Source organism: Xyrauchen texanus, chromosome 4, assembly GCF_025860055.1.
Source record: "Xyrauchen texanus isolate HMW12.3.18 chromosome 4, RBS_HiC_50CHRs, whole genome shotgun sequence".
Lineage (NCBI taxonomy): Eukaryota > Metazoa > Chordata > Actinopteri > Cypriniformes > Catostomidae > Xyrauchen > Xyrauchen texanus.
In genome coordinates, this window is record NC_068279.1 from 7,814,165 (window position 1) to 7,832,622 (window position 18,458).

The 18,458-nt window shown below is 37.1% G+C and overlaps 1 protein-coding gene across 1 annotated transcript; it reads right to left on the reverse strand.

Moving 5' to 3' along the window:
* Positions 1-1,476: 1,476 nt before the first annotated feature.
* On the reverse strand, positions 1,477-17,540 carry LOC127643040 (neuropeptide FF receptor 1-like). The gene is made up of 3 exons (XM_052125572.1): positions 17,198-17,540; positions 7,325-7,424; positions 1,477-2,452 (listed from the first exon to the last, which is right to left on the reverse strand). The coding sequence occupies exons 1-3, from the start codon at positions 17,523-17,525 to the stop codon at positions 1,477-1,479; spliced, it is 1,404 nt and encodes a 467-aa protein (XP_051981532.1). The 5' UTR covers positions 17,526-17,540.
* Between the last annotated feature and the right edge of the window lie 918 nt (positions 17,541-18,458).

Consider the following 18,458-nt stretch of genomic DNA (forward strand, 5'->3'; position numbering starts at 1 on the left):
TTTCTCAAAGAGCTGGTGGTAATTTACTACCTACTGTAGCCTCAGCCCTTAGAAATAATGGCTATTTAAATCATTTACACTTTTAAGGTAACCCCTAATGAAAAAAGGAGAAAAAGATGATCTTTAAAGACATAATGGAATGAACTGATCATTGTGATTCTCAGTACAGTCCATTTACACTCATCTCACAAATAAACACTTGGTAAAAATAAGACACCAATGCACAAAAAGAAAAAGAAAAAGAACAGATTTACAAAAGCCATGAGGAGCCACAGTCAGATCCACTAGGACGCAGAGTTTGCGACCCAAAGAAACGCACAATTAACACTAAAATATAAACATTTGAGACACAGATTCTGCACATTCAAGTTGTGCTTGCTGGATCTTCTATGTACAGTATACCTATTCACTCTCATTGTAAACTATAGCATCTATTGTATATCACACATGATAGATTCTGTCCCCTTTGGTACTACAATGGTTTTCACACCGGTGCTAAAATATCTGCTTCACATCCTGAGCGGACTATCACCTAGCACACACACCACGCAGGGACGGACACACACGCATACATACGTTCATTTCAGAAAACAATTTTGCAACTGTGCAATACAATCTTTTGGAAAAATAGATGGAAAAAATAATTTGTCACTTGATCCCAGAAAAGCGGTTTAGCTTATGAGATAGATATACACTCCCATCCTATTTGAAACGGAGATCCTCACACTTTAGCTTACAGATTTCATGTTGGATGTCTATATGTACTCCGTGTAATGTTACATTTTTGGCATGAATTAGGGTAATTCAATTTTAACCAATTACATTTTCAGATTCTGTCACAAATATAGAATATCCATATAGAATAACTCTAAAAGAATGATTTATAATACATTATTTCCATTATTTAAGAAATATTCTGGGTTAGCAAACTTAATAAATATACAACAACAAAAAACAATGTATTCAAAAATGTACTTAACTGAAAGTCTAATGGGCAAACATTTTAAGTTTGCCCTCTAGACTTCCATTGTAAGAGTTTTTTGGTATGATTTTACAAACTGAGGGATGGTATTAAATCATTTTCAGAGATAAGCGCTGTCAACCAGGAACATTCCTTTTAATAATTTTTTCAGCACTCTTTAAATAAGACTTCATATTAATTTAACCCCTCTCTCAATGGCCATTTCCAGGGAACTGAAAATAGGGCTTCTGAAAGCTTAAAATGTGTAAAAAACAACAAGTTAATTTAGATTCTTAGGAATTATTCCATCTCCTGTGACGCCAGTGTTTTCACAGAAGCTGTCTGAAAAGATTCTCTTGATACTCGAATACATGTTGTACCAAACTTTAGGACTGAGTCCTGCTGAATTTCTCATATTTTAAATCTCACTTTACGTTAAAGATATGTGGACTCTTCACGTGTTCTTCAGCCCCAACTGGAGTCAGTGGTTGGCATAAGTACAGTAAATAATCCACCTATTGATCCCAGGCTTGATTTTTGAACACTCGCATGGGACTTACTTTGTCTGGTTCTTCCATCTGAAAGATTTTCTGGTTTGGAACCTCCTTTATCCCAAATTCTACACTGGATCCTGTGTCATTTGTGCAGACAGAGTTACAAAGTCGCCCAGTTCTCCTCTGCTCCATTTCCAGACGTGTACCAGAGTTATTCAGTTCGCCGTCAGTGTACACCCGGTTCCTTGCACCAAAGTTTACCGCAGGCTCCCTGATATCTCTGTTGGCATTCCGCCGTGCTCCATTGTCCGCCAACATCCCCCTGCAGCAGCATGAATGTGTCCTGCACACTGCCTGAAAGCCCCTCTTGAAGTTCTCATTGTAGTACCCATAGATGATGGGGTTGACACTAGAGTTTGAGAAGGCTAACCAGTGAGCAAATGGGAATATGTAGCTGGTCAACAGTTCCAACTTGTCCTCATTCAGACCACCATAGTCCGTGAGGAGCATCAGGGTCCAGAGAGGCAGCCAGGACAGCATGAATAAGAGGGCCACAACGCTCAACATCTTAATCACCTTGATCTTCTTTTGGGAAATGAGGGGTCGGCCTTCCCCGGGGGCCAGAGAAGCGTGAGACTGGCCGCCTTCATGCTGATCGTTACCGGAGATCACAGAGGTGGTGTAGAGTTTTATCCCAACACGTACATACATAAGCGTGATAAGGGTGAGGGGAATAAGGTAGATGTGTGCAAACAGGACGGTGGTGTAGACTTTTCTCATCTGTGGGTTTGCCCAGTTCTCAAAGCAAGAGAAAAGTGGGTATGTGTGGTTGTAGTCTTCATTGTGGACCATGTAATGATGTTCTACTCTCTCCACCATTAACGTCACAGCCGATGGACACATAATCACCACAGCAAGAACCCAGATCATCGCTATGTTCACCTTGGCAACCAGCAAGGTGAGCTTGGGTTGGAAAGGGTACACAATGCAACGGAACCTGGAGGAGATTGGAACGGAATACTTCTCAGCAACATGACAGCAGGAAGAAATCCAGTCAGACATCAACTCCATAAAAATATGAATGAATCCTCTCTCCCTTTCTTTACCAATTTCCATCCTCTCACACTATTTTTTTATCACTATTTATTCAAGCTATTATTATAAATATACCAGAAAGGTGTGAAAGGAAGGTGTGCACATTTTTTTAATGTTCCTTCACTGCTCACTGGCATAATCTCACAAAAACTCATTTAAAATTTGGACCTGTGCATTAATCTCATCTAAAGTTGTGATTTTTAAAACACATGTAAAAAACCTGCCCCAGTAATTAAATATATGTGCGCACACACTTGTCAAACTGGCTATCGATTTTATGATTGACTCATATGCGTGGTGTAGTGGTCTAACACACATAACTGGTAATCAGAAGGTCGCTGGTTCAATCCCCACAGTCACCACCATTGTGTCCTTGAGCAAGGCACTTAACTCCAGGTTGCTCTGGGGGGATTGTCCCTGTAATAAGTGCACTGTATGTCGCTTTGGATAAACACGTCTGCCAAATGCATAAATGTAAAATGTAAATATGCCTCCTTTTGTTCAGTCGCTCAGCAGATACAAGATGACTGAGTGAGTCGTTCATTTTGAAAGAGTTTACCATTCAGTTTGTTCATGACCGAGACCTCTCATCTTGTTCAGACTCAAATGACTGAGTAAAACTAGCTCAGTGAAGGGGTGTATTTGTTCAGTGGGTCAAACAATTACATGCTTCTTCACAGCCCGCACTTGAATGCTCTTGGCTCGTGCTATATTCAGTCTTTACAGGCATGAAAAGCCACCAAAGCAGTTTTGCCCTTCAAACTACAGCTCATTAACTTCGAAAGGGAGAGGCATCTTTGAACAAGAAATGAGTCAGTGTATTATTGAAGTGAACGAGAATGACTCGTTTACTTAAAAGATTAGTTCAAAAAGACAGATTTGTTCATGAACTAAACATTGCTTGAACAAACCACACTTACACGGTTAGAACAAAATAAACAAATGTTATTTTTAAAATTACAGTATTCTGCTCTAAGGGGTGGGTGAAATACCAATTTCGTGTTGCCAGATCTCGCAAGAGAAACAGGCAACATGGTCTGGAAAAACAAGCCAAAAACAGGCCACTTGCCTCACCAAAATAAGCGAAAATATACAATTAATATTTTTCCTGTGTGGTGGATTTATCGGCATAGAAATCATAACAAGCAGTTAATTAACAGTTAAGTATAACTTCAATTACAAATCTGCTTCTCTATCAAAATCCGGCAGCATCAAATCTGTATTAATGCATCATATCTTACACTTATTCAATGAAGATATGGAAAGGACTGAGAAAAGTACTTTTTATCTAAAATAATGTTTTCCTTGTATCTGTATTTATGCATAGTTGTTAAAAAGGTCTTCATTCAGAGAATGCAACATCCACAATGGGAAATTAGGCAAAGAAATGTGTGATGGAGCAGTTTCCTTCAGGATCAAAGAACATTTTTAATTTTTTCAGGCAACATGAAGTGGTGTAGTTCCAAAAATGTACTGTGATAAACCTTTTGGACTTTAGTTTTTAAAATGATTTGAAAAATATTTACCGGTTATAACCGGTTACCAGAATTTAAAATTATTAGTTTTCACTCCAGAACAATTGAAAATCACTTTGATATGTTTTTGGTTTTGTATTGTCTAATCCAGTGTTTCCCAACCTTTTTTCTGCCACGGCATATTTTTTATGATGAAAAAATTATACGGTACACCACTATCCCACAGGCTAACCATCGTTAATATTTTTCCTTTTCAAGAACGTGTCCATGTTTTCTGTCTGTCTTAGTAGCGTGTTTACTTGTAATGTTTGAAATTTGGCTATGCAAAAAACAAAAATTAAAAGTCACTACATATGTAGGCTACGCTGTGTGAGGTCACAGGTGGCAAGAGCGCTAAATGTGTAATGAAAAAATAACTTATTTGCTTCTTTTCTAATTTGTAGATTTGTTCTTGCAATGCCACAACAAATTACAGGGATGCAAACTCATGAGGGTGTCACGAACCCCGCTCCCTAACTCCGCCCCCTCGAGCTTCCACGCTCGTTTTGCTCCCTCGAGCTTGCACGCTCGTTCTGCTCCCTCGAGCTCACACGCTCGTTTTGCTCCCTCGAGCTCGCACGCTCGTTTTGCTCCCTCGAGCTTGCACGCTCGTTTTGCTCCCTCGAGCTCGCACGCTCGTTTTGCTCCCTCGAGCTTGCACGCTCGTTTTGCTCCCTCGAGCTTGCACGCTCGTTTTGCTCCCTTGAGCTCACACGCTCGTTTTGCTCCCTCGAGCTTGCACGCTCGTTTTGCTCCCTCGAGCTTGCACGCTCGTTCTGCTCCCTCGAGCTCACACGCTCGTTTTGCTCCCTCGAGCTTGCACGCTCGTTTTGCTCCCTTGAGCTCTCATGCTCGTTAGCAGGTCTCCCTCCTCGGGCTCGCAAGCCCGCTCTCCGTCACCACATTAGTTTCACCTGCACTCGTCTGATCACCCATCATTGTTTACACCTGCACTAGCCCCTATATATATCACAACCCTTTCGTCTCACGCCTGTTGGTTATTGTATTTAGTTTCCCGTGTTTTTGCCCCCCGCTAGTCCCGTCTAGTTCCGAACTCCCTTGTGATTGTTACCCCTTAGCTTGCCAGCTCCAGTATTCCCCTAGCTCGTTATTCTGATCCTGTTTCCCGGCTTCGACCTCCCGCTCTCGTTGACCATTCTCATTTGGATTTGCCCTTGTTTGTACTTTTGCTGTTAATAAAAGCAGTTTCCCATCGACATTGTGTCTCGTCTTGTGTGTGTGTGTGTGTGCGGGTTACAGAGGGGTGAAAAAGTGAAGATAATAATCACTGGTCCACAAGCATTTTTTGTGGGGATATTGTTTTAAAAGAATAAGCTAAAAGCATCAATTCCAGCTATTTTAGTGAATCAAGTTTATTCAGGTTTACAATTGCGCAGAATTACTGAAAAATAAAGAGTATTTTGGTGAGGCTTGCTTCTGTTTCACAAATTTGCTAAATTTTATGAACTGATTAGTTCAGTGACCCCTTCTGGAAATGTCAATAGGTGGCAACAAGTGAGAGTCTAATGTGCTATGAGTGAGTCAGTGAATCATTTTGCGTCGTTCATGACCGAAATCTACCAAGAGACTTTATAGTGTTTAAGCATTAAAAGAACAAAGCAGATCTATGATCTTCCTTCAGTCTGATCAATATTTTTCATCCAAAAAGACAACAATAATAGTCTAATAATAGTGAGTTTCAATAACGTCCTTACCTTCTCCTATATTAAAACTTGCATGGTTTCAAATCTACTGACTTCAGTATAAGAATTATAAACACAAAGCAGATCTACTTCATCATTTTCCTACAGAAGTCTATTTAAACTGCCGAGCATGGCTTTTATCAGAAAAGACCAAATAATAGACAAATAATAATACTTTTGAGTTTCAATAATGTTCCTCAGTGTAAAGTGCATTTCACGTGAGTTGAGTTGTTGGGTACAACGCCAAGCGGCACATCGCCCTCCACATGACAACAGTTGCAGAAAGCGTCACAGAGGGAAGTTTACCACTTAAAAAAGCCGGAGGTGTGCACAATAAACATTGAAACGTGTTTTTGGAAGAGAGAAAAATGCGTACAGTAGCTTTGATAGCAGAAAGTAATAAAATTACTCATTTATGTTTAAGTTTAAGCGTTTTCTTTGGTGAATTTAAATGAGTTCAATAACTGGGCTCTCTGATTCTTAAACGATAAGGTAATATTGAATTAAAATAAACGATGAGACATTCAATATCTCTTCACAAATTTGGACAGTTTTGGAATATTCCTTGTTGCTTAGTACTCTCAAAGACATTATTTGTGAAGCAAAAACGCGTGTGTGAAAAACACTGGTGTGAAGTGACGTCACTTCATAGACTTCAATGTATTCTGCAGCGCTGACGCGAGACACGTGAAAGACCCTTAACGTGAATAAATATCACTCACTTTTGCACATTAATCATTGCACTTCACAACCACAAAAGTGACCGATTATGGTTTCAAAACGTAGAATTTCTCCAAAAGGTTAGGAGTTTGGATCCCTACATTTTTATATTTATTTGCATTTATTTCTTTTATGGAATTTGATAATTTTCCACGACACACCTGACAATCATTTGCGGCACACAGCGGTTTGGAAACACTGGTCTAATCAATGCTTTACTCGTCTGCCACAAGAAAGTAACGCATTTTAATTATCTAATTATAATATATATTTTTTTATTTAAATATTTCTATTTATACTCATTTAATCTATATATTAATAATTGATAATTGAGGGTCTTTCTCAGAAAAAAAGGCTTAATTTTCCTGAAGGAAAATATTATGCATTTCTTCTTGACCTGTTTCATGAGATTTACCCAGTATCCTCGTGATAATTACGTGACCGTGGAATTTGTACAAAAATAATATAATGTAACTACTTACACGTCATCAATGCAGTTCCGAGGCGAAACGTCAACTGTGTGGCGCTAGAAGTGAGTTATATTTTCTCCCTGACAGATGAGATTTTTTAAGGTTAATTCGCTTATTGAGTTTTAAATCAACAAATCTTACCTCCCTGGTCTCTACCCTTAATCTAAACCTAACCCAAATAGCAAATGTGAGTTGGAAAACGTGATTGCTGTGACACTTTTGGCTCGCATGTCGTCTCTTCAGTACTCTTACCTGTTTTTTTTGCATTGCAAGTGTAACACTCTATTAGTTGAGCTACTGCACAATTTGATCATTGACTACGTTGGATTTACCCAAGCACTCCTGTCTGACTGATGCCACCACTAACCTGTCCACAGCGATGGCCACCAGCGTGAACACAGAGGCAGACACGGACATGCCCTGCACCAGGCCACTCATCTTACAGATGATGTTTGTGAATGGCCAACCTTGGGGAAGAAAAGATTAAGTACATCATTACAGAATCAGTAAATTGTGTAATCTACAATCTCCCAACAACCCCACAAGCACACATTTTGGGTGAAATGAGAAAGCCATTCAGAGTGACAGAGAATAGCGAAAAGAGTTAAAGAACGACTCTAGTTTGACAAGCAGGTTTTCCAAGCTGCATGCTGGAGCTGTAATATAACGGAAGTTGCAGAAGAATCATACCAATCTTTTCTGTGTCCACGGGATACTTGCAATGAGTTGTGTAGGTACAGTAAGACCTCACAAATCCGATTTTCCTCTAACCGCAACAGATCTGTATATTCATATTGCAAATGACTCCCTGAGCATGACTCGGGGCTTTCAGCATGTTTTTACAGCATGAAACACATGTGTGTGTTTTTATTGTTCCTTTGGAAATTGGAAATATGTAATTGAAGAAATAATGACACAATGCTTTAATGACTATAGACAGAATCCGCTAAGGTTTTGAGTGACATATTGTGGGTGGTTTTTTTATTTTTACAACCAGTACATTAAAACATTGACTACAAAGCAAAAACATGAATAATCCTGATTTGAGATGCAAACAAAGCAAGAAAATACACGCTGAACAATGTAAATAACTGTGCTCAGAGGTGCAAAGATATACTGTCAGGTATGTAAGTGGATGGATAGATTGATTGATTTACTTAAAGCATATTAATGCCTTTTGTGTGTATGTTTACATTGGAATTTTTGATAGTTGGAGTTTGAAATGAGAAGGATTACATATGCCTGTTTGAACATTCAGTCAAAGTAAGTCTGTGAGATTTTTTTGGAGATTTGGTCATCCGCTGTGTAAAAACCGTAATGCTGATCAGTTAGAAAAGACACACTGAGTCTGTTCCAAAACCTAGTGAACTGCCTCCGGAGGCAGCACTTTAAGACTTAATAGGTGCACTCCAGATGCAAAGGCTGTTCCAAAATTTGGGGCCTCCTAATATATTTAGTTTTGGCTAAATTCTAAGATAGCATCGTATGTATCCTTACCCATGTAGGTGATCCCATAATGAATAAATCCAAAATAATGGACGAAGGGACAGAAGTTTCAATAATAATAATATATAATTATTATTATTAAGATAATAATCATAATTATGAAACATTCAGTACTGAAAAGTATTTATAATAATTTTTTAATATGATTGAAAACTGACTATTTGACCCAAAATGTGTGTTTGCCATGTATGGGATAATGTACAATGTAAATAAACCCTAAAAGGGTGATCAAGATCTTGAAGTGAAGTTCCTCACAATACCCAGATTAGCAGTCTAGGGTTGCAACTAATTATTATTTTGATAATCGATTAATCTAACGATTATTAGAACGATTACTCAACTATTCTGTGATTATTGAAACGATTAATCATTAGCTATTAACCGATTATTCAGCTTGTGCCCCGACTTAAAAGGTTGTATTAAGCGTGCTTACTAAAAGAGGACAAAATTATCTTTTAGAATTACCTCTATATGACATTCACTGAATTAAAAGAAAAAAAAATGTTTTATTAAGTTTAATTTAGTAAAGAAATTCACTGCAAAAAATCTTTGCAAGATTTTTTTGTCTTGTTTTCCATTTAAAATTGTCTAGAAATCCTTAAAACAAGATACATTTACTTGAGAAGTAACATATAAGATATTTAGACTTGCTTTAAGAGAATGTATCTTAAATATAAGTGTATTTTTTCATTTGGTTATACTTCTGCGAGTGCAGTAAAGGCAAAATATACTTAGATTCAAGATCTATTCTCTAAAATGAAATCTAAATATCTTATATGCTGCTTCTCAGGTGAATGTTTTTTATCAAATATTTGTATTTTTAATATTATATTCAACATTCTCAGATAAAAATAATTCTTCTGCAGTATACAGTTGAAGTCAGAATTATACATACGCTTTAGCCAAATACATTTAAACTCTTCACAATTCCTGACATTTAAACATTCCCTGTCTCAGGTCAGTTAGGATCACTACTTTATTTTAAGAATGTGAAATGTCAGAATAATACTAGAAAGAATGATTTATTTATTATAGAATTTTTTAGCGTTGCCTTTAAATTGTTTGTACTTGGGTCAAACCATTTTGGGTAGCCTTCCTCAAGCTTCTCACAATAAGTTGCTGGAATTTTGGCCCATTCCTCCAGACAGAACTGGTGTAACGGAGTCAGGTTTGTAGGCCTCCTTGCTCGCACACGCTTTTCAGTTCTGGCCACACATTTTCTATCGGATTGAGGTCAGGGCTTTGTGATGGCCACTCCAATACCTTGACTTTGTGTCCTTAAACCATTTTCCCACAATTTTGGAGGTATGCTTGGGGTCATTGTTCATTTGATAGACCCATTTTTGACCGAACTTTAACTTCCTGGCTAATGTCTTGAGATTTTGCTTAAATATATCCACATAAATTTCCTGCCTCATGATACCATCTATTTTGTGAAGTGCACCAGTCCCTCCTGCAGCAAAGCACCTCCACAACATGATGCTGCCACCCCCACGCTTAACGGTTGGGATGGTGTTCTTCGGCTTGCAAGCCTCACCCTTTTTCTCCAAACATAACGATGGTCATTATGGCCAAACGGTTAAATTTTTGTTTCATCAGTCTAAAGGACATTTCTCCAAAAAGTAAGATCTTTGTCCCCATGTGCACTTGAAAACTGTTGTCTGTCTTTTTTATGGTGGTTTTGGAGCAGTGGCTTCTTCCTTGCTTTGCAGTCTTTCAGGTTATGTCGATATAGGACAAATTGTTACTGTGGATATAGATACTTGTCTACCTGTATCTTCACAAGGACCTTTGCTGTTGTTCTAGGATTGATTTGCACTATTCGCACCGAACTATGTTCATCTCTAGGAGACAGAATCCGTCTCCTTTCTGAGCGGTAGATGGCTTTGTGGTCCCATGGTGTTTATACTTGCGTATTACTTGTGGAGATCCAATAAAAATTTTTCTGACGTCTTGGCTGATTTCTTTTGATTTTCTTATGATGTCAAGCAAAGAGGCACTGAGTTTGAAGGTAAGCCTTAAAATAAATCCAAAGGTACACCTCCTATCAGAAGCTAATTGGCTAATTGTCTAAATGCCACACGTAATTTTCTGGAATTTTCCAAGCTACTTAAAGGCACAGTTAAATTAGTGCATGTAAACATCTGACCCACTGGAATTGTGATATAGTCAATTAAAAGTGAAACGATCTGTCTGTATACAATTGTTGAAAAAATTACTTTTGTAATGCACAAAGCAGATGTCCTAAACGACTTGCCAAAACTATAGTTTGCTAATATTAAATCTGTGGAATGGTTAAAAAATGTGTTTTAATGACTTCAACCTATGTGTATGTAAACTTCTGACTTCAACTGTAGGTGTTAAAAGAAAATGTACATAGTTTTAAAGGAGTTTTAGATATTTATTTTGGAAAACAAGCCAAAACAAAATCAAATCAAAAACATATTTTTGTTCCAGTGTATAATGGGGCTAAGACTTCCTCTCTCACCTTTGTTCATTTCAATCCATCTTTAACTAACAAAAAAACAAACTCTCTTATAAATAAAGATGTGTATTGCCAATTTTCTTCATGATAAGAAATACACATATGTTATGATTCATTAAGTCGCAAGCAATCACGTTATAATCTAGCTGCATTAAGCACTCGCTCGAAGTATGAGCATCCCCGGTTTACAGTTTCAGTCTCTCCCCCTTAGATCGGGACATTCGCGCAACTCATAGAAGAGGCACTGACCACACTGAGAAATGGCAGTTTTGGAGCTTGTAGTTATTTACATGATCTGCTTCCGTATTATTTAACCTTTAATAAAGCTATAACGCATTAAGTACAACTTCATTTAAGATGTAACGCCAGGGTGTTTCCTTTAAAGAGCTCCGGCTCTGCTTATTCCTCAACGAGAGTGCTTCTGTATTTACTTGTTTGGTATATACTTTGCAATCTACATCACCTGAAGCTGTTTGGTGCTGCTCTCATGCGTCATCATTAGAGTTTAATCTGATCTCACGTTATGTTAAATTTATTGTCGACGTTGTGGATAACGTCGATTAATTGTTTCAGCCCTTGAGCGGTCTGATACGTGGATGTGCGGTTGTTACAGAGAAATATCAGACCACTAGATGGCACCATTGACCAATCAGAATCAAGTGTTCCAGAGAACAGTGTAAAAAGTATATCTATGCTCAGAGTATTGCGTCATTCCCCTGGTGTCACCTGTATTGAAATAAGCTCTAGGAGGAGGCATGTCACCTGAAAGCTCTATTTATTATATTTAATATTCAAGCTTAACAGCCAATTTAGATTGAACAAGTTACTTACTGCATTTAAAATAAATGAAAAACATATTGTAGAAGTTACATTATTTTTTATTCGCATATCCTTTCACAAACTGCCAATACTTGCAGTGGTGGTAGAGGGCCAGTTCTCCTGTAAGATCTCACATGATATAAGATCAGCATTAGATCATATTTGGCCTAATATCTGTCACAGCAGTTTGAAAATTCCAATGTAAAAAGTTCAAATCTACCAAAACAAACTGCTGGGCAATTTGGTCTTATTACAGAGGCGATCACAATGACTGTAATCCGTAATTTACCATATTTAGCTCTGTACTCTTTTAAAACAGTTTGTCTCATTAGTTCTTCTTATAATGTTAGCAGAAATTTCTGAGAAAAACTGAGAAAAAGTTGAAACTTTCATGAAGCATAACTAAGAACTCCTTTAAATAAATAGTAGCTAAAAATAAGTCTCATTTCCTCACCCTGACTTTCTTTTTTGCAAAACACAAAGATATTTTGATGGAGATTTGAGGTGTTTTTGTCAGTACAATGCAAGTAAATGCTGTACACATGCTCAGTGAATCAACACATGCTGTGAACATGTTCAATCGGTTTTGGGTGAGAAACTGACCAATCTATAAATCTTGACATGTTCCGTCTCCTTGGCGATCACGATTTGAAGCTACTTTGATGCTTGATGGATGCGCAACGCATCAAGCATCAAAGTATCTTCAAATCATGATTGATTTAATGAATCGACGTTATCATGATCATTTATTCCTTCATTCTTTTTTAATTGGCACTCCTGGGCTTCAGCTGGAATGGTTAGACAAATTGTAAAAGAAAAGGAAAAGTCAAACATGAAAGAAAAGCAACTGGCAAATGGATGAAGAAAAGCATTTACCAAATGCTTAAGGCAATTTAAAAAGTGCATTTAAAAATGACTTATTAATGTGCTGTTTTATTGCTAAATCTTAGCATGAATTAAATAAACACATTTAAATGTGTCTATTTATTTGTCCACTTATAAATTGGTTTATTTATTCCTTCATTCTTTTATAAATGGCACTCCTGGCTTTCATAAATTATGAGAGAATTGTAAATTTGTGAGAATTATTCCTTTAAGTCTCAGAGCAAAAATCTGAGCAATATAAATGTCCTCTAGGATGGGGTGCTAGAAATTTGTGATGCCATTTAAATTCTTTGGAAATCAACAGAGCTTTAATTGAAATCACAATAATTTAATAGAAAATTAATGGTTCTAGCCTAACATTCTGCCTAACATCTACTTTTGCTTTTCATTGAGGGGAAAAAAAAGTCATGCAGGTGATGAAAGTAAGTAAATGATGACAGAATTGTCATTTTAGGTGAATTTAAAAATATATTAAAAATATAGTTGATATTCAATTGAAGTTTTTAAAGGTCCAGCCTTAAACTCCTTAAAAAGGACTCATGATTAAACATAACTTTACATCCTAAGCTAACAAATAGGTTTTAATAAAGTAATTATTAAAAAATAATTCGAATTTCGAATATTTTTTACAAATTGGATAAAACTGAAAAAAAGGAATATTTCCTTACCTGCACTTTCTTTCCTGCAATTATTGTTCATTTGCACACTTGTTGTTGTACCCACTGAGCATCGTTCAACTCACAGCTAAACAGTCAAACTCACTTTTGTGAGTTGTTAAACTCACTGATGAATGCTGTCAAACTCACAACTAAGAGTTGTTCAATTCACCACTTCTTTGTGTGCAGAGAGTGCTCGGTGTTAACAGGCAGCAAAACAATTTAATCAAAATCAATTGAAGGGCTAGACAAAAAAGTATTGATGGGCCTGAATTGTTATATTGGAACACCTTTATAGCCTGAGAACCTACAAAACTTGTCTTACAGAATTAATTGTGGAGCAATTAAATTCACTAAAAATAGCCACAATGTCTAGGGGACTAATTGCTTATGATATCATCAGAAATGTGTGTTTCAGTTTGTCCTTTTGCAGCTGTTTACGTCCTGGGAAAAATACTGCACCAAAATCTAAGTGCTCTTTTATTTTTATATCCTTTGAAAACAACTGAAAAACTGCAATTAGAAATACTGCACATGGGCTCATCTCAAATGGACCCATGGTTAATCTTGAACAAATATAATTTTGGATTAGGCTGGCTCACAGAGATACAGATCTTTGTTCTCAAAGAGAGTGCATACAAGTAGGAGTATCTTTATCTGTGAAGATGTTATTAATGGAGATAACATCTACTGTACTTTATAAATTGGAAACAGAATTTAACTGCTGGTGGGCGTGCTTAATATTATACACAAGAGAATTTGCCTGGTGTGGCCAAAATGACAGTAAAGCAAGCAAACAAAGAGTGAAAACAGTTTCATTAGAAAAACATGTTTAAAAGCAAACTAAATAAGTGGTTATGAAAAATAGACAAAGAGGCTAACTAGCTCAGCTGCAAAGTTAGTAAACACAGTGAGTAACTCAATCAAAATGGGTCACTGCATGAGTCACTGCACTACTAGATTCAAAGTCCAAAACTAGGGCTGGGCGATAAAACGATATCGATATATATCACGATAAAGAAAATCCAGGATATGCTTTTGAGGAATTTTCAATATTTACTGTGCATCGCTAAAACACAAGCAGTTTGGCTTTCTCGGGCTGCGTTTCCACTGGGGCGTATGAAATCCACTCAAAGGCGCTCACAACGCTAGGAGAGAGCTTGCTCCGCACCACTGCCAATCCTACGATCCACCATGCGAACATGATACTCGGCTTTCATAGGAATTAATTGAAAACACTCTCAGCTTCGCTCACAACGCGCCAGTGGTAACGTAGGGTCAGACTGGATGAACTTGCTAATGCTAGCTGCCTTGCTAACAATTAGGTTACGTCGGACACCAGATCGATTCCATCCGCACCGCAAGACTTCATGACCACTGTTTCGCCTTCTCATCGTCTCTAGTGAAGAGCGCGACAGAACAACAGTGATGTGGACAACAGCTCTGATCTTTCTGCACTATAATCTTGAATATTGTTCTCTAGCACCACACATGCATAATTTCTGCCCTGTCCCGCTCCACATGCATTGCCTTTTTTCCCTGCATGTGTGTAGACATGAAGCGCCACATTAGTTAACGTGGTTTCAAAGCACCTTTTAAACCATAACGTTTTCCCTTCTAAAAGTATCTTTATTAATCAGCATGTTATGAGACTTTAATAATAAACAAATCGATTTCTGTTATAATTTTGTGAAAATTAATTAGATGTCTGGAATGGATAAGGAAAGATTAAAATTACTAGTTGGAAGACTAGTCTCTCACTTTAATGAAAATATACAAATATTTTTTACATTTTAAAAAAAAAAAAATCTAAATTTTCTCTCGGGACTCCCCTGAACCCACATTCAGCATCATTCCACAGTCACAAGGGCTTCTATGCCCCATGCTTGGGTATCTTCCATTACTGTATGTAAGTTACTATGGGTTTTTTTTTTCCCTTTATATTTATGAGCTCTTAATGGTTTAAGACCATAAGGGGAAATGCTGGTGTCCCCACCAGGCTTGCTTCAGCAGTAAGACTTCCTTGGTCAACCAACTTGATGCTGGTAGACCAGAATTACAAGCCAAGTTGTGTTACTAAACAACAAAGCATTGCTGGTCCACCATCAAGACAAGCACCAAACTAGCCTAAAATTCATGCTGGTTTAAGTTGGTCCTTTTTTTGGATCATGATGCTGACTGGATTCAGACCTGCAACCCTGTGCGTCAATGACTAGTCATGCTCAGTGAGCACATGCACTATCCACTTTGCTCTAAGAAGTGTTGTTTTAGTTTCATTCAAAAGTGCTAGTAAGTTGAGCAAAATGTTTATGCTTTAATTTCATCCTGTTGCTCAGAACGAGCAAGGATATGTCAATTAGTAATACAGCGTCAAGCAGTAAGCTGAATAAGCTTTTTCATTTCCAACCTTGCTCTTTATCAAGATTTTGATTTGAGCTTGTGCAATAGAGCCAAAGTCCAATTGCATGAACAAATATATGAGTGGACTTATGTTCTGCAGTCAGTTAATGTCAGAGTAGGTCAAATATTATTAGCACCTGACTACAAATGGTGGGATTGAGCTTCAATCCTCCATAATTCAGTGAATAAATGCAAACTGGCCTTACGTTAACTGCAATAAAAAGAGAGACTTTCCCTATTGAGAGATTCTCAATTGTGCACTTTTTACCTTAAGCAAAAAAAATTTAACCACTGCTCTTGGCTAGGTATATTCCCCCTTCTCTCTCATTCATATGCACTCATTTCACTCATTCACTCTTTCACATATGATGTAAAGAAATGACATGATTTTTATTATATGCGTGTGCCTAGACAACTGTCATTTTTATGACACCCTTACCCTTCATGATGTTCAAAACCTGTCCAACTTCTATAGAACAAAACATTACATATTTAGGAATCTTAATTAAGTATCGCAAGCTCTTTTTACATTTAATCATTTGCAGGATATGCATTGTGGAAATCTACAGTACAATTCCATTTTCACTAGTTTAAATACTAATTCTTGATATCAGCACACATATTCAATTAGGGCTGGACAAAATAGCTAAAAAAATTATATCAATATTTTTCAGCCTATTGACAATATTTAATATGTATATAGATAATTATGTATTTACTCTGAAATGGCAAATTTTTATCAGGAATCATCATTTCATTGTTGCAAAGTAATTTCATTATTTTAAAGGCAATGAAAGAAATGAAATAAAACTAAATGAAGGCATATTTCCAACAGAATTGTACTAAAGGAGCGCAAGGGAGAATGACCTTTAATTATTTTCATTGATGTGCACTTCTATATTTATATATATAATGATTCATAGTAGCTTTATAAAATGTATTATTTACCATATTATATTATTATATACCACAGTTAGTTCCGGCCCTCGAATCTGATTGGAGACGTTCCATGAGCACTCAGACGCTTCACTGTGTGTGTATATCACTCCGCTTGTGTTCGTGCTGTTCTAAACTAAAGTGTAAGCATAGTGCAAATGTGTTAGGAGTTACTGTCTTTATTTTTGAAATTACATATGTTAGCCAGCAGGTGGTGGCAAAAGATCATTTTTGTGTGTAATATGAGCCAGTTGGTGACGTAAATTGTTAGTCATTGTTTACATAGAACAGCGCTCCATGAGTTTCCACATTGGATACATACTGTTTAAATTGGTGGAGGACATCACTGTTTCTATAGTATAAAGTGGCTACGGTGACGTCTTCATCATGAGACTGCCCTGTCTTATATGGAAAAGACTTGTGTGAAGATATTTATGCTCCACAAAAGAAAGTCATTCAGATTTATGAGGAAAACAAAAACCAGAATTTACATTTTTGGGTTAACAATTCCTATCTAAGTGTACAATTGTGAAAAAAGTGTTGTTTGTGTCACCTGTAATAAGGTTGTCCACCAGGGTTGTTGGAATACAGAAAACCCCCACCAGAAGGTCGCTCACGGCCAGGTTGAGGATAAAGAGATTTGTGACCGTTCTCATACGGCGGTTCTCCAGCACGATGAGGCATACCAAACCGTTTCCCACCATGCATAGTAGGAAGATGAAGAGGTAAGCCAGGGTCAGGGCAGTGGCCACAGGCAGAGAGTGCTGGTAATACGGGTAGTATGTAATACTGGTGAGGTTGGTCACATTACTGTTGTTTGCAAAGGAATTTGTGAGGCTGCCGTTCAAATACAGCACAGTAAGTTCTGGCAACATCTCCATTTCTGGTGGGTCCTCCATTATGCTCCCCTGGAGTTTAAACGTTCCTCTTGTTATGCCGGTTGCAGACAGCACCTGAGGGTGAACAAAGCCAGTAGAGCCAATTCAAATATCAAATAATGTCAAAACTGAGTGCAAAATGCATTTGTGCAAAGAATTTGAGCACCACAGAGCAGGCACTAATGAGATGGTTAGCGTCAGGATAATGGCAATGTGCAGTCAATTTCAGCAAGACAGCTGTAAGCATCAGATGCATACCTTATGAGCATTTTCAAACTACACAACAGTAATTGTCCAGATGTTGCTAATGTTTTCAGAGAATTGTATGCATACAACAAACGCATGGTATCATGGATATTTACAAGACAAATGTGACAATTGCATGAAGTTATCGCGTAAACAACATTAGCTGAAAATTTGTGTGAAATAGCAAATTTAAGTATTATGATGGGGAAAATGTGTGATTCTTTGTGGTTTTGCAAGGAAAGCTTTAAGAAGAGCTTTCTTTAAGAAAATAAAATACAGGATTTCATTTAGAGAGAGTTCGTTTACATTAATTGTCTGAACACCTGATGAGAAAGACTGTAAAATAAAACAAAGACACATACGGTATACAACACATATTTCTATGTTGTCTTGGCTGGTTTCGCACAACAAACATACAGCGTGACTCACTCACTCATTGTATTGGTTTTTGACTTACTGAACCGCAAGTTATTCATTTAGTCATGTCCAATTTAAAATTAACCAAGAAATGTTCCTACAGTTTTTTCTGTACTTCAGGCTCATTAAACTGAAATATACATAATGCTGACTGGGTGTAATAAACAAAATACTGTATTTACAACAGGGTTGTCATTATAAATGGTACTTTTATAACTAAATTAAAAAATATATTTAAATATATTACCAAAATAAAACTTTAAATTGTTTTCA